This window comes from Hypanus sabinus, chromosome 8 (assembly GCF_030144855.1).
Source record: "Hypanus sabinus isolate sHypSab1 chromosome 8, sHypSab1.hap1, whole genome shotgun sequence".
NCBI classification, from domain to species: Eukaryota; Metazoa; Chordata; class Chondrichthyes; order Myliobatiformes; family Dasyatidae; genus Hypanus; species Hypanus sabinus.
This window is the reverse complement of record NC_082713.1, coordinates 57,400,720-57,418,355: the sequence shown is the minus strand read 5'-3', so window position 1 is coordinate 57,418,355 and position 17,636 is coordinate 57,400,720. Positions and strand designations below refer to the sequence as shown.

The 17,636-nt window shown below is 40.6% G+C and overlaps 1 protein-coding gene across 1 annotated transcript in view; it reads left to right on the top strand.

Moving 5' to 3' along the window:
* drp2 (dystrophin related protein 2) overlaps positions 1-15,907 on the top strand; it is a 91,015-nt gene extending 75,108 nt beyond the window's left edge. The window contains exons 20-22 of the mRNA XM_059976516.1: positions 8,708-8,828; positions 10,427-10,519; positions 15,226-15,907. Of these exons, the coding sequence (XP_059832499.1) occupies positions 8,708-8,828; positions 10,427-10,519; positions 15,226-15,263 (252 nt within the window). The 3' untranslated portion in view covers positions 15,264-15,907. The remainder of the gene's footprint in view (positions 1-8,707; positions 8,829-10,426; positions 10,520-15,225) is intronic.
* Positions 15,908-17,636: the final 1,729 nt, after the last annotated feature.

Below are 17,636 nucleotides of genomic sequence, written 5' to 3'. Positions count from 1 at the left end.
GTTCTCAAATTATACATCTTCTCTCCCTTGACTATGCATTGAGTGATGCATTATTTAATGCACAATGCTATTGAGTGTTATTTTCCAAGGCTGCCTTCTGCTATAAATGTTCAAAAAAACAAATTAGTTCTGGAAGATCAATGCAGTGACAACTAGACTAATAGGCACAAGGTACATCTTCATTAGAGTGACATTTAAAAGGGTTCCACTTGAAATTTTATCCGTGTAATTCATAAAATATATGTGTTTGCCTGTGACATTTACCTTGCTCTCCCCCCTCTTCATCCACCATACTGAGTTACTGCAATTATACAGACGGTCTCCCCATATGGCCCATATCTCATTTATCAGAACAATATTTATTGTAATCAAAATCCAGCCATAATTCTGAATTCAGAAGAATGAATAGGGTCAGTGTGAGGTAATGCAACATTGTTTTACTCTGAACCATGTCAAACGACCCCAGGTTAGGTGCACTGACATATGGTCACAGAGAAGATGAAGATCCATTTGTCAATGGATAAAGTCGTTGAATTAAAATCCAGTTTGTTGAAGTAGAATATAAACAAAGAAACCTGGAGTAGTGCAATACACTGGGAAATTTTGTCATTTTTAGCCCCTTAACTCTACCAGGGCTCAGCTAAATCATTCTCAGTTAGATGTAAAATCAAGAAGAAATTGTTAGTCTTAAAATTAAATTTCTATGCTACAAGGTACCTGCAGTTACAAGGCCTTGAACCACCCAGGAATAGCAAATAAAACAAAATTGTGTTTGTTTAGTGTCATACTTAATACTAAATGAGATTATCAGTCTGCCATGCTGTGACTATTTTTCAGTGGATATTTTGGAATGTTTTCTGTAATCAGAAAATCACTGATTACTTCCTCAGTGGTCGATGCCTGATAGTATTTCAATATTCTTGTCATTATACTTTTATTAAATAAAGACATCTATACTATTGTGTAATATTAACTGAACATCAAACTCCTGACAGTATTCCCTAAACAGATTTCCTACAAAAGCATCTGCATTTGACATTCTGACAAAAGTAATTCCTTGTGTTCTTGGAAAATATTCACAAGGTAAATGTTATTGTGTTATTGGCAAGTAGGCACTTCTAGCACACAAAGAACTATACATACAAACATACACGTAGACCCGTGTGTGCATATATGATATTTAATTCACGTTACCCCCATTGCTATCTTGAACCTTCTTTTGTTACATCAAACATTTCTATTCTCTTTTTTAATCACTGAATTCACATTATGTTGAATTCAATTCTTTTAGCATATTCCTTATTCAAGAGGATTTCAAAACCACAGACTATCAGATCTCCAGCGACTCTTATTTTTTCCTAAGCATTAACTCTTCCTTTACCTCATCTTTTTTCGTGACCTTTTCAGCCTTGCTGCATTCACCCATATGGGTTCTTAATAACTTTTCATCAAAATGTGAGGTTAATCCAGATGAATGATCCACCTGATCTCGGTACAATCTCCAACATACATGATGCGAGAGCGGTCATGCCTTCTGCTAATTTTGGCTCCCTTTTATTGCCAACCGCAGCTTATCAGCTACTCTATCTGTCCATTAAAATTCAGAATCATGAAAGGATAATCCTAAAGACAGCACCAAATAGTCCAACGCCATATACAATGCATCAGAGATCCATCAATAAATGTAAATTTCAATAGGTATATCTTAAACCTGGGGATCCCAAACCAGGGATGCACAATCTCTTGGCAGGGCAGGGGTCATGGAGACTTTAACAATATTGAGAAAGTTCTGTTGGTAAATTCACAAAAGAAGCAAAAATAAATGAAAAAGTACCTGGCATTCTAGTTAGATTTGTCAGTAATTCTTTGAAACCCAGGACAACCCCAAATCCTTAAAAGGACATTCCTTCGACATAATCAGGGATTTACATTAAAGTGCATATTTTATCAAATGTGCACAAATGGGCTTTTATTCAAATAGGTCAGGATCCACCATTCTAAAGCATTAGAACTAAAATTAGAACATTCTTCCATCATATTAGTACAAGTTTAGATCACCCTCATATCTAACAGTAACGTACCTTTTCAATTATAATCTGAAAATAGAAGGCTAAACAGAAGGGTGTTGAAATGCAAGGGTGAGATTGAATATTACAGTAGAGTATTAAGAGGCAGCTTGAAACTTTGCTGATGTTCAAGGATTTGCATGTTTATTTATATATGGAGAGTCATAGACCTTTGGCCCATCTAGTCCATGCTGAACCATGTAAGCTGACTAGTTCCATCAACCTATGCCTGGACATTGCCCTCCATACCCCTAGCATCCTCGCACCAATCCAATCTTCCCTTATATGAGGGGTGATTGATAAGTTCGTGGCCTAGGTTAGAAGGAGTCAATTTTAGAAAAATTAACACATTTATTTTTCAACATTGTCCCCTCCTACATTTACACACTGAGCCCAGCAGTCATAGAGCATACAGATCTTGGACCTACAGAAAGTGTCCACAGCAGGGGTGATTGATGTTTGTGGCCTAAGGTAGACGGAGATGTTATTAACTTCAAACTTTCTGCATAATCATTCAAAGAGTTGAACTGCATGTGTATGTAATGAGAGCTGTATAACTCATCTCCTTCTACCTTAGGCCACAAACTTATCAATCACCCATCTGTGGACACTTTCTGGAGGTCCAAGGTCTGTATGCTCCACAACTACTGGACTAAGTATGTAAATGTAGGAAGGGACTATGTTGAAAAATAAATGTGCTAGGTTTTCTAAAATTGACTCCTTCTACCTTAGGCCACGAATTTATTAATCACCCTCGTACATTGAAATCGAAATCGCATCCACCACTTGCACAAGCAGCACATTCCACACTCTCACCATCCTATGAGTGAAGAAGTTTCCACTCGTGATTCCCTTAAACATTTCAGCTTTACCCCTTAACCGATGATCTCTTGTTGTAGTCTCACCCAACAGTGGAAAAAGTTTGTTTGCAATTACCCCATCTATACTCCAAATAATTTTGTATACCTCTATAAAATCTCCCAAGCTTCTACATTCTGGGAAATAAAGTTCTAACCTATTCAATCTTTCCATATAACTCAGGTCCTCCAGTCCCGGCAGCATCCTTGAAAATTTTTTCTGTACTCTTCCAATTTTATTTATATCTTTCCTGTAAGTAGGTGACCAAAACTGCACACAATACTCTAAATTAGGCCTCACCATTGTCTTATATGACTTCAAAATAACATCCCTACTCCCATACTCAATACTTTAATCTATGAAAGCCAATGTGCCAAAAGCTTTCTTTACCACCCTATCTACCTGTGACACCACTTTCAATGATTTTTGGACTTGTGTTCCCAGATCCCTATGTTCTACCACACTTCTTAGTGCCTGACTGTTCACGGTGTACGATCTGCCCTGGTTGGCCCTCCCAAAGTGCAACACCTAACTCTTGTCTGCATTAAACTCCATCTGCCATTTTTCAGCCCATTTTTCCAGCTGGTCCAGATCCCACTGCAAGCTTTGATAGTCTTCCTCGCTGTCCACTACACCCCAGTCTTGGTGTCATTGCAAATTTGCTGATCCAGTTTACCATATTATCATCCTGATTGTTGATATAAATGACAAACAACAATGGACCCAGCACCAATCCCTACGGCACTTCACTAGTCACAGACCTTCAGTTAGAGAGGCAACCATCTACTATCACTCTCTGGCTTCTTCCACAAAGCTAATGTCCTACCCAACTTACTACCTCATCTTCAATGTCAAATGACTGAACCTTCTTGACCAACCTCCCATGCGGGATCTTGTCAAAGTCCATGTAGACAACATCCACTGCCTTGCCTTCATCACCTTTCCTGGTAACTTCCTCAAAAAGAATCTGTAAGATTAATTAGGCATAACAACCATGCACAAAACCATGCTGACTGTCCCTAATCAGCCCTTATCAATCGAAATACTCATATATCCAGTCCTTTAAAATATCTTCCAATAACTTTCCCACTATTGATATCAGGCTCACCAACCTATAAATTCATGATTTATTCTTAGAGGTTTTCTTAAACGGCGGAACAACATCAGTATCGTCAATCCTCCAGTACCCCACCTGTCGCTAAAGATGATTTAAGTATCTCTGCTGGGGCCCCTGCATTTTCTGCATTTGTCTCCCACAGGGTTCAAGAGAACACTTTGTCCGGCCCTGGGGATTTGTCCACCCTGAGTTACATCAAGACAGCAAACAGCTCCTCCTCTATTCAGTATAGGATTCATGAACTTGCTGCTGTTTTGCCTCAGTTCTACAGACTCTGTGACCATCTCCCGAATAAATGCAGATGTAAAAAGTCCATTTAAGATCTCCACCATCTCTCTTGGCTCCATGCATATTTTGCCATTCTGATCTTCCAGAGGACCAATTGTGATCCTTTTGGTCTTAACATATCTGCAGATGCCCTTAAGATTCTCCTTCATTTTGTCTACTAGTGCAACTCCATGCCTTCTCTTAGCCCTCCTTACTTCTTAAGCATTCTCTTTCATTTCTTGTACTCCTCAAGAACCTCATATGTTCCTACCTCCCTATACTTGCTCTACCCCTCCCTTTTTTTCTTAGCCAGGGCTTCAAATTCTCTCGAAAGCCAAGGATTCCTGAACCTGTTATCCTTACCTATTATTCTGACTGACAAAACAACTTTAATTGGCCTCCCACATCTTTGCCAGAAAACAGTCTGTCCCTGTCCACTCTTGCCAGATCCTTTCTGATATCACCAAAACTGGCCTTTCTCCAATTCAGAAACTCAACCCAAGGACCAGTCCTATCCTTTTTCATAATTAATAGCATTATGATCACGAGATGCAAACTGTTCCTCTTCACAAACTTCTGTCACCTGCCCTGTCTCATTCCCTAATAGGAGATCAAGCAATGCACACTCTCTCATTGGGACATCTATGTACAGGTTAAGGAACCTTTCCTGAAAGCTTTTGACAAACTCTATCCTTTCTAATCCTTTTTACAGTTTGAGAGTCCCTGTTAATATGTGGAAAATCAAAATCATCTACTGTCACAACCTTATATTTCTTGCAACAGTCTGCGACCTCTCTACAAATTTGTTCCTCTAAATCCCGCAGACTATTGAGTGGTCTATTATACAGCCCCATTTACATGATCATACCTTTCTTATTCCTTAGTTTCACCCATAAAGTCTCACTAGACGAGTTCTCCGCTCTTTCCTGACAGAGAACTGCCGTGGGCATTTTCCTGACAATTTATGTCACCCCTCCTCCTTTAATCCCTCCCATTCAATCACGTCTAAAACAACAGAACCCTGGAATATTGAGCTGCCAGATCTGTCTGTCCTGCAAGCAAGACCCACTAATGGCTACACTATCATAATTCCATATGTTGTCCATGCCCTGAGCTCATCTGTCTTTCCTACAATACTTCTTGCATTAAAATATATGCAACTCAGAACATTAGCCCCACCATGCTCAACCTTTTGCTTCCTGACATTGTCTGAGGTCTTAACAACATCTGTCACCGTAACCACTCTACTATTTGTTCTGGCACCCAGGTTTCCATTCCTCCAGTTTAAAAAACCCCACGCAGCACTCACAAATCATTCCCGCTAGGATATTGATCCTTCTCCAGTTTAAATGCAAACCAACTCCTCTGTACAGGTCCCTCCTTCCCTGGAAGAGAGCCCAATGACCCAAAAATCTGATGCCCTTCCTGCTACACCACGGGTTAAATTGTATAATATTCCTATTTCTGGCCTCATTAGCACGTGGCATGGGTAGCAATCCTCAGATCACAAACCAGGAGGTCCTGTCCTTAACTTAGCACCTAACTCCCTGAACTCACTTTGCAGAACTTCATCCCTCTTCCTGCTTACATCGTTAGTATGTATATGGACCACACCCTTTGGCTGCTCATCTCCCACTTAAGAACAGTGAGGACCCTATCCAAGGTATCCTGGACCCTGGCACCCCAGAGGCAACATACCATCCGGGAATCTCATTCTCGGCCACAGAACTGCCTTTCTGTTCTCCAAACTAATAAAACTGCAATCACCACAGCTTCCCTCTTCTCCCCCACCCCACCACTGCCCCACCCCACCACTCTCTGTCTGAATGACACAGAGCCAGACTCAGTGCCAGAGACCTGATTTCTGTGACTGTTCTCTGCCAGGTCATTCCACCAACAATGTCCGAAGTTGTATACCTGGTATACCAAAGTGGGCTGCCCACAGGGGTATTCTGCAGGAGAATAACTGCTTTCACCCTCCTGACTGTCACCCAGTTTCCTGTGTCCTGAACCTTGGGTGTAACTACTTTGCTATATGTCCTGTCCATCACACCCTCAGCCTCCCGAATGATCCAGAGTTCATCCAGTTCCAGCTCCAACTCCATAATGGAGAGTGTTAGAAGCTGCAGCTGGATGTGCTTCTCACAGGTGAAGTTGTCAAGGACACTGGAGTTCCCCCTGCCTTCCCACATCACAAAAAACTATTCTGCCTGGCATCCCTACTGCTCTAACTGTGCAATTATAGAGAAGAAAACAACAAATGAACTTAAATATATATATCAACTGCTTTTTGCCTTCTCTCACTCAAGCCTCTAGAAGCTAAATCGTCAAAAGCTCCACTCGAACACTGCCCATTCCAACAAGGCCCGTTCCACTTCCCCCTGACTTATTTTAATTTTTTGGTCTATTGTACAAGGAAGTACCAATTGTGGCACCTTAATCAGTGTACTTCAGCATTTAAGGCCACAGCAATGTAATCCCCTTTTCTCCAACAGGAACAAATCTCTTTTTTTTTAAATAGCCCTTTAAACTTGTAACTAAATCTGAAAATTGTGTTCATTCCTGTGTACTAAATTCACTCCAATACACAAAAAGTATTACATAGATTTTCAGAAAGTATTCCAATTGGCATGAGTTAAGGGCTGGATTTGCATTTTTGTTCTTCAATTTTGCTTCGATGAATTTAAATAACTTCATGTTCCCTGTCAATTCTCTTACGATTAATCAATCTCAACTTCTCTCGTGGTTGGGGATTTTGTATCTTACAGCCTCCTTGCTCTGTCCAATAACATTTCAAATCACGTCAATATCCCTTGAAGGTAAAACATTCTCAGTGTCAGAATGTTCCATGTGTACCAAAGCTCCTGTTAGGATGTGTTGTTTGCTGCCCTCTGGTGGTTGCCTAGTTTGTTTGCCATGAAACATGGAGGTTAAGGGTCGTCTGCATCTTTGTTACAAGCAGTTTCCTTTCCTGCTCTGGGATGCATGAACACTTGCCCATTTTCATGCCAGCTCTGAGAATATTCAACATAATTAAAGAATAATGTAAAATGAAGGGTTGCTTCAGAAAGCAGGAGCAAAGTGAAAGCATTCCAACCTCACGTGGGAATCTGTATCAGTAAGGTTTTGTCCATCATTTCCATTGACTTTGCTTCTTTCCTCCCTGACCAATTCCACTCCCAAGAACACCTCCAACATCTCACCCCTTTTCGTAAGCACCCAGTGCTACCTTCACAAGGCCTCTTGTCCCGGGTTCTTTTTGTAACACTCCCTTGACACCTTTCTTACTTAAGTGCTGTTTACCCTGGTTTCCACGCGATCTGACATTTTGGATGTTGTTATAAAGGGGCTGGTTGTGGATAAGAAGGTTTGGTTACAGTTGTATAAGACGAGCAGTCTACAACTGGGATACTGCCCACACTATTGATCTCCTTATCTTAATAAACAAAGTGCATATTAGTTTTGGAGGCAGTCCAAGAAGATTCACCAGGCTAATTTGTAGACTAAAAGGGTTATCCTATCTAGACATGCCAGGCAATTTAAAGCCTTATTTCTTGGGCTTTGAAAGAATGAGTAGTGAGCTTATTCAAATACAGAATCTTGGATCATAAGGGAAGCTGGCAGGGTCGATGCTGAGATATTTTTCATAGTGGGAGAGCGACAAACAAAGGGCCACAGTTACAAAATAAAGATCCAGTCATTTGAACGTGAGGCATATAGAAATTTCTTCTCTCAGAGTGTGGCGTATGTCTGGAATTTCCTGCCCATGAGAGTGGAGGAGGCCGGCATTATATATAGAATTATTAATACATAATTATTATATATATTTAAACCAGAGAGATAAATATTTCAAAGTTTGACAGCTAAGAGCTTTAGAGAACTGACACAGAAGCTATGGCCAGAATAGGTCATCCATGGCCATAGTAAATGTTAGGCAGACTTGAATGGTCTACCTGCTCCTATTTTTTGTATAAACAACTCCCCTCATATATTCTCCTGCTTTTCAGATCTATCATTATCATCTCTCTTCAAAAAGCATACCCTTGATCCCCTTGCCAGCTGTATGCCAACTTGCATATAAAGTTAAGCACTGACTTTATACAAGTGAATTAACGCCTTCAACAAATGACAGATGAAATTAATTCATACGATTATGTTGAGTGTTTTTGTAATAATATTCACTCAGTTGTTTGCGTACCATGTCCAAATTTTCTGTTAAGGTTTATGTTGTAGAATATCAGTAAGTGGTAATGAATTTTGTAGTTTCATACTCTGAGTTATGAACCATCCTTTCCTTTGTCTCTTTTGGCCAACATTCAAGTAATTGCTTGACACAGTCATATTACAGAATGATTGGAGTGAATCTTTTGATAATATTAAGTTTCTTATCCATTGGTAGCCACAACAAGAAACTGACAGAAGTGGATCACCGACCTCTTCTGCTTCCTCAGTTTCCCAAAATCCTGATACCAACCAGCAAGAAAAAAGCGATAGAAGCAGCCCAAATTCTGAGAAAACAGGTGAGAGTATTGTGTGAAAAATACTGTACATCTACAAAAATGTTGTACTGCCATATTGCAGAGTTGCTTATAGGACGAACAAAATTATTTTTGCGTCTATTGTTTTATTCTCTTTCAGTTTCTTGTATGCATTATCCTTGTTTAAAATTCCTGAAATAATAGATTAGTTCTACTCTAAACAGAATAACAAATGTAACTTGATCATATTAAGTGATTACATAGCATCACTGTTATATGTATGTGTAAGTACAGCAAAAAACACTAATATGCTGTGACTCTGATGCATTCTTGTATCAGACACTGCTGTTTGCTTCAGAGTTACTGCCTTCAATAAAGGATGTTATGTTAACATCCTGACCTCTATTATTTCGTTGTGTAAGCAGTAATACAAAAGAGCTTGCAGGCGCTACAGACACCAAGAAAGAACGTCTAATCCTATAAATCTGTTCTATTACAAGATAATCAAGAATAGATTAGTAAAATAGTAAGGTAACCATTTGATTATAAGTAAGTGTGGTTGTTCATTCTAGAAGGAGAAAGAGAGGAGTTCATAGCCTCGAGTCTTGTCTGTTATTCAATTAGACCTATAGCAGACCTATGCTAAATCTCAGGTCCATTTACCCAACCTTTCTCCAGACCCTTTAATGCATTAAATTAACTAAATCTAGCAGTTTCAAGGTGGCATTGTAACTAACGTCTACAAACTTTGCTGAAGAGATTTGCACCATCTGAACAAAAGTTCTTCATTTTACATCGTTTCACTTTCATTTGGATTTCTCCTATCAGAGGAAACAGCTCTTTATGTAACCAATTGAATCTTCATTTCAAAGATATCAATTGGATTTGAGGAGAAATTGTGTTACATTCTGGAATTTATCTAAATTTAGATTTATCTAAATTTCCTTATTTCCATAATTAACTCATAACAAATTAAGATAAGCCTAGTTGTAGCTATCGACAGAGAATGGACCAAACTTGTTGCACAGGGCCACAGCTATTTTGAAAAGCATGTTGTGCTTGGAGGTGCAAGGGACTGCAGATGTTGGAATCCGGAGCAACATGCAAAGAGCTGGAGAAACTCAGCGTGTCAGGCAGCATCTATGGAGTGAAATAGATAGTTGATATTTTTGTGGAGAGCTTCAGGTCCCTTAGCCCAAAATATCTACTGCTCCTTTTCTTCATTAATGCCAAGATACCTGATGAGTTCCATTAGCACTTTGTGTGCAGTCTGTTGCTCTTTGTCACCTCCAAAAGGGCAGCATTATTGATTAGCTCCCACCCTGAACCAGAAGACAGAAGTAGGCTGATCTGTGGAACACTACTGCCTGGGGAAATATCAGAGAGGCTGATGGCAGCACAGATACTTTTTGTGTGGCCTTTTCATCCCAGCATCGTCAACTAAACAAGATAAATATTTTCTGTGAGTCTGTGAGAATGGCCTTCAGAGGAACCTCAAAACTTCCTTCAAATCCTAGCTTTGTTCATCACTCTAGGTCTTATTGCCCAGAATTACTGTGATGATAAATTGTATCATATACTTATGACACCTGCCAGGAAACTTAACAGTTTTGATCTCTGTGCTCTTTATTTTTTCATAGGTGGAACAGACAGTCAATGTATTTCCCAAGATATGGTGCTGCATTTGGAAGATGTAATGGAAAAGCTTAGAAACTCCTTTCCTTCCCCCAAAGGTAAGTCCTTCTCTACGTAAATATATATAATGAAGGAGGGACATGTACAAAAATATAGCAGAGCCATAACTTAATGGCATACGATGGTTATCTAAGGAGCCAACGAGAAAGAGTAAAAGAGGGATGTTTCCATCAGTTGCTGGCTCAAAAGTTACAATTTGAGAGCTAAGGATAAATGTCAGCCTTCAGTCCCATCAGTCTTCTCATGACCATTTCCTTCCTAATGTCAATCTGTTTCATTTCCTCTGTTACCCTATGTCCTTGGCCCATCCATACATCTGGGAGATTGCTTGTGTCTTCCTTAGTGAAAACAGATCTAAAGTACTCATTAAATTCTTCTGCCATTTCTCTGTTTCCCATAACAATTTCACCCAATTCATTCTTCAAGGGCCCAACATTGTTCTTAACTATCTTCTTTCTTTTCACATACCTAAAAAAGCTTTTGCTATCTTCCTTTATATTCCTGGCTAGCTTGCGTTCGTACCTCATTTTTTCTCCCCATATTGTCTTTTTAGTTAAGTTCTGTTGTTCCTTAAAAACTTCCCAATCATCTGTCCTCCCACTCACCTTAGCTCTGTCATACTTCCTTTTTTTTAATGCTATACAATCTCTGACTTCCTTTGTCAACCACTGTGGCCCCTTTCCCCCCTTTGAATTCTTCCTTCTCTGGGGGATGAACTGATTTTGCACCTTGTGCATTATTCCCAAGAATACCTGCCATTGCTGTTCCACTGTCTTTTCTGTTAGGTTATCCATCCAGTCAACTTTGGCCAGCTCCTCCCTCATGGCTCCATAGTCTCCTTTGTTCAACTGCAACACTGACACCTCCGAGCTGCCCTTATCCTTCTCAAATTGCAGGTAAAAACTTATCATATTATGATCACTACCTCCTAATGGCTCCTTTACTGCAAGATCGCTTATCAAATCCTGTTCATTACATAACACTAAATCCAGAATAGTCTTGTCCCTGGTCGGCTCTCGTACAAGCTGTTCCAAGAATGCATCCCATAGGCACTCTACGAACTCCCTATCCTGTGGTCCATCACCAACCTGATTCTCCCAGTTCACCTGCATGTTGAAATCCCCCACAACTACTGCGACATTACCTTTGCCACATGCCAATGTTAACTCCCTATTCAACTTGCACCCAATATCCATGCTACTGTTTGGTGGCCTGTAGACAAAACCCATTTGGGTCCTTTTGCCCTTACTGTTCCTCAATTCTATCCACACAAACTCTACTTCTCCTGACCCTATGTCCCCCTTTGCAAAGGACTGAATCTCATTCCTCACCAACTGGGCCACCCCACCCCCTCTGCCCACATTTCTGTCCCTACGATAGCACGTATGCCCTTGTACATTCATTTTCAAGGTCTGATCTCCCTGCAACCATGTCTCCGTTATCCCAACAACATCATAGTTACCCATTCGCACCTGAGCTTCAAGCTCATCCACCTTATTTCTGACACTTCGTGCATTCAGATATAGAATTTTTAGTCCATTTCTCCTCTCTCTGTTTGAATCGCTGCCTATTGTGCTTAACTCAGCTCCCTGAATTCCCATCAGGCTATACACCCCTAGAATTTTGTTGTCCTTCCTAAATTTACTTATTCTTTCAACACATTTAACTTCATGTTCTGTCAGACCATCCCTCTGTACATGTGTCCTCCTTATCACTTGTTCTGCCTCACCTTTCTCTACTACACACTTAATATTCCGGAACCATGTAGTCGCCACCTGTCCTTTATTCTTCCCCTCGCTATCCTTTCTCACATTCTGGATCCCCACCCCCTGCAAATTTAGTTTAACCCCCCCAAGAAGCACTAGCAAACTTTCCTGCAAGAATGTTAGTACCGCTCCAATTCAGGTGTAAACCGTCCCTTCGGAACAGATCCACCCTTCCCTGGAACAAAGCCCAATTATCTAAAAACCTGAAGCCCTCCCTCCTGCACCATCCTCTCAGCACGTATTAATCTTTATAATCCTTCTGTTCCTTGCCTCACTCGCACGTGGCACAGGTAGCAATCCTGAGATTGTTACCCTGGAGGTCCTGCCCTTCAGCTTTGCACCCAGCTCCCTGAACTCACTAAGCAGGACCCCCTCACTCATCCTACCCACGTCGTTGGTCCCTACATGGATCACAACATCTGGATTCTTGCTCTCTCTCTCTCTCGAGAATAACCTGCACCTGATCTGAGATGTCTCGGACCCTGGCACTAGGGAAGCAACATACCATCCGAGACTCCCGATCTTCCCCACAAAATCTCCCATCCGCCCCCCTGACTATAGAATCCCCTATCACTACCGCTCTCTTCTCTTCCCTCCTCCCCTTCCTAGTCGAGGGTCCAACCTCAGAGCCAGAGGCAGGACCACTGCATCCTCTCTTTGCACCAATGCCAACCACACCATCAAACCTACTGACAAGGGTAGTGCTGTTGTCATCTGTCAGTCTGACTTCTACCTTGCTGAGGCCAGATGGCAGCTATCAGACATCCCCTCGGACTTAAACCTTGAAGAGCAATCCTTGCTAAGGAGAATCAGGACATTGACCCACACACCATCACTAACTTTAGAGATCTCCTATACACTGCCATAAACCTCATTGTTCCTGTACACTTCCTTGCTCACCACCATTCAGAACCTCAGACTGTCCTTCCAGGTGAGGTGACAAATCTTCTGAACTCATCTATTGTTTCCTGTACTCTGGTACAGCCTCCTCTGTATTGGTAAAACCCAACACAGACTGGGGGACTGCTTTGTTGAGCATCTTTACTCCATCCACCAAGAAAGGCTCGATCTAGCAATTACTATCCATTTTAATTCTACTTCCCATTCCCATTTTGATGTCGGTCTATGGCCTCCTCTACCATGATGAGGCCAAACTCAAGTTAAAGGAGCAACATTCCATCTGGGTAGCCCTCAAACTGATAGCATGAGTATCGATGTCTCTCATTTCCAGTATATGTCCCCCTCCCTTCTCTCTTTTTCTATTCCTCATTCTGTTTCCACTCTCACCCCTTCTCTTCTCCTCACCTGCCCATCACTTCCCTCTAGAACCCCTCCTCATTCCCTGTCTTCCATGGTCCACTCTCCTCTCCTATTAGATCCCTTTTTCTTCAGCCCTTTACCTCTTGCACCTATCACTTCCCAGCTTCTTACATCATTCCCCCTCCCTCACCCACCCACCTTCCCACTCACATGGGTTCACCTATCACCTGCCAATGTTGTACTCCTCCCTCTCCCCCACCTTCTTATTCTGGCATCTTCTTCCTTCCCTACCAGTCATGATGAAGGGTCTTTGCCCAAAATGATGACTGTTTATTTACCTCCATGACAGCTGCTCGACCTGTAAACATCCTCCAGCATTTTGTGTACATTGCTCAGATTTTTCAAATTGCGCTGCACCTGCCATTTCTCACCCTCTCACTTAGCCTAGGCATGTCCTCTTGGAGGTTTTTCTCCTGTAATTACAGTCCCACTTGATTTGGTATCATCCACAAACTTACAACTATGGCTTTTCATCTCCACTGCCAGATCATTGATAATGATGATGAATAGCTGGGGCTCAAACACCAAATACCAATGCCAAACTGATATCCAGAAACAGCGTTCTGACACACGTAAGTGTCCTTGTCTTCTGGGTGCGTCAGTGCCAGGGGATCACAGATACTAAGGCAGTTGTCGTAGAGTGGTTCTGTCAATAAGCATGTTGCTGAGTGTCCAATATGGCAGGAATGGAGTTTTTGAAATGTGCCATTGCCAGCCATTTGGAGAACTTTAGGGTGATTGGCACCAGTGTCACTGGGCAGTAGTCGTTGAGCTCTGAAGGTGTCGGGTTCTTTGGTGCAGGGAATGATGGTGGCTGCTTTGAAGCATGAGGGGACAGCAGCCTGAAAGTGTGAGCATGTCCCTGAAGGTGCCAGTGAGCTGGTGTGAGCACGTCCTGAGTACTCGGCCTGGGATGTCGTCTAGCCCCTCGGAGATTGACGCCCTGCAGAATCCTCACGTCTGCAGCTGTTACAGACAGTGACTGTTCACCTGGGAGGGGAGCGGCTTTCGTGGCCAGCGTTACAGAACATACAACATAGAAATCTACCGCACATCACAGGCCCTTCGGCCCACAATGTAACTACTCTAGAAACTGCCTAGAGTTTCCCTACCGCATAGCCCTCTATTTTTCTAAGCTCCATGTACCTACCTAAGAGTCACTTGGAAGACCCTATTGTATCTACCTCTACCACCATTGCTAGCAGTGCATTCCATGCACCCACCATTGTTGCATGCCTCGAAGCATGCATAGAAGTTGTTTAGAGCATCGGGGAGAAGAGGGGTCAGTGGTACAGTCGTCACTGTCTTTCTTTCACAGTCAGTTGTGCCCTTGATGCCATGGATCATTATCGGACAGGTGTTCCTGAGTTTTTGGAATGTAGATGGTCATGTCCAAGGTGCAGTTTCTCCTGGCTGTTCTGAGAGCTGTTGTGCCACCAAACCTGAAGGCAGCGTCCCGGGATTAGGGAGAGAGTGCACCTTAGTGTTCAGCCAGGGCTTCTGGTTAGGCTGTGAGACTGTTCCAATATGATTTTTGGAGATATTCAATACTATCCCAATATAGTTCCGAAGGAGATCTAGAAGAAGAGGTAATAAGAGCAAAATTTTCAAGAGAGATTTATTACTCTTCCCTTCCTTTTTTTCCAATTTTTTTTCAGGTGAATCTGCCAATCACTTAAGGAAAAGACAGAAATGATAGAAGACATTTGAATGAATCCCTTGCTGGAACTGGCTCACCTTCACAGAACCTCAAATGTTAAAGCATAATCCCAGTACCGGGTCTCACCATTTTGGTTCTGCAAGTTCTGAAGGAGCTACAGAGGACTTGGATTTAACGGTATCTCAATTATCCAATTAACACCTAATCTTTTTGAGTCCAGTATTCCAGAACATCCAACTCTGAGACAACCAAAGCAAAGAAAGATAATTGTCTTTTATTTCTTGAGTCACCTAAAAGCCACATACAGTCCTAATATAAACATGATCTTATAGTTGAAGTTGCTAATGAGCTAATATTTCAACAGTACAAATGGGAATTGTTGAACAGGGAATATTTTGGGGAAATGTGTGAGGCAACAGGATATGTTGTTGATATTGAATAAGTTAGACAATTTTATCTAGAATTTATGATTCACAATTTGATGTATGAACACAAAGGTGTAATAGTTTTCATTATGCAGTTTGAAGTTGATGTTCACAGAATTACTATTCATTTGTGAAGCATCTAGTCCAGTATATAAGATTTCAGATTTGACCTGGGATAAACATAGGTAAAGATTGTGGCAGAAGTACCTGAGTGGATTTTCTATTCTGGAAACCATCAAATGGGGAAGTTATTAGATATATTTAAAGCAGAAGTTGATAGGTTCTTGGTTAGTCAGGGCATCAAAGATTACAGGGGGAAGGCAAGAGAATGGGGTTGAGAGGGATAATAAATCAGCCATGATGGAATGGTGGAGCAGATTTGATCAGGACGATTGTCTAATTCTGTTCCTATGTCTAATGGTCTAAATGACCAAGGCAGATTCTAAACTGAGAGCAGGTTTGATGAGTAAAGTTGGAGAAAGCTTTCAATAAAAAGTTAAAACTTTCATTCATCAGATTAAAAGTATATTTGTAAAACTCTAAATGTATCAAAAAGAATACATTCTAGTTGTGAGATCTCATCTCCAAGTATGAAATATGAAAAAGAACACTAATTGTAATTTCAACACTTGAAAATGTACTTAATAATTCATTGCATCAAGCTCCTAAATTCATTACTGAGCTTATTTGGAAAAGAGAGCTTCTACTTCTTTGTACCTGGTCATAAAAAAAGAGTATTGATCTTGGTTTTTGGGAATTAATGTATCCTTAAGTTTGAAAGGTAGAATGTGTCTTTGGGATGCAACAACATTAATAAAGTGGATTCGTGAGTATAGTGAGGAAAGAAATTTCAAGGCATCTTTCTGCTGGACATGATACAGATTAGAATTTTCTGTTTGGATTTTGAATTGGTAACAGAATATTGAATGTTATCTTTCAAAAACAAGGTGAGAGCAACCTCAAGGAAACACATGTGGAAGAGTTGTTTTTAAGAGATATAAAATTAAAGATATAATGTAACTTTGGAGTTTAGAAGGGATTATGCATTAAACAGATTAGAAAGTAGCTTCTGGAATCTCGTCATGTGTGGAGCTAAGTGATGTCTTTGGATTTTTGCAGAACAGATAAAAATGTTTCCTAAAGGTAATTGACAGTATAATCAATTACTTCTTCAGGATGAGATGGAATTACATTTCAAATGATGCAACCTGAAGTGTTAAAGGTAATAAAATTTGATGCCATCCTTGGAAAAATAGAAATTATATTTGGAACATGGTAAAATCAAGCTCAAAGATATATCAAAGGTTAGAAGGTGACTTTGAAATATTCTGAAACTGAAGGGTTAGGATAGACTGAAATAAGTTTTTGACATATCATAAAACTAAATAGAATGATTTTGGCTGAATATTAGAAGGGTCCTATGCTTTGAGAATTATAAAATAAAAATAAAACTGAATTGTTCTTTAGTATGTTGTGTGATGGAAGGCTGAAGGTGTTTGAATGTCGAGCACAGAGTTTACAGACTGTCTTTCAAAATCTGTAGGACTGAAGTTTGAGAGATATTTTTTGAGATGTTATAAAGCTGAAGTTTAAAAGTGTTCTTAGGATGTAAAATAGAACAGAAGGAGCTTTGAGATGTTACATTTTGAAGGACTAAAAGGTCCTTAAGAAGGCACTGGGACGATGTCAAAATGTGATTTCAGATGTCACAGGATGGAAGATTAGAAATTGCACTTGCGTCATGAAAATGCAAATATGTGTTTGGGATCTTTATAATACACGTATCCATGTGATGGGATTTTTCTAAAAGCCTGTGATTAAGTTTCAGTAAAAGCCTCAAGTAAAACACATAAAAATTAAGCACACAATAATAATTTTCAGAATACCTATGATCTACCAGACAATTCATGTCTGAAATATCCTGGGTGCCATGCAACATTTTCAATCTGAAAATGTGAAATTAGACAAAATAAAACCTCTCCTT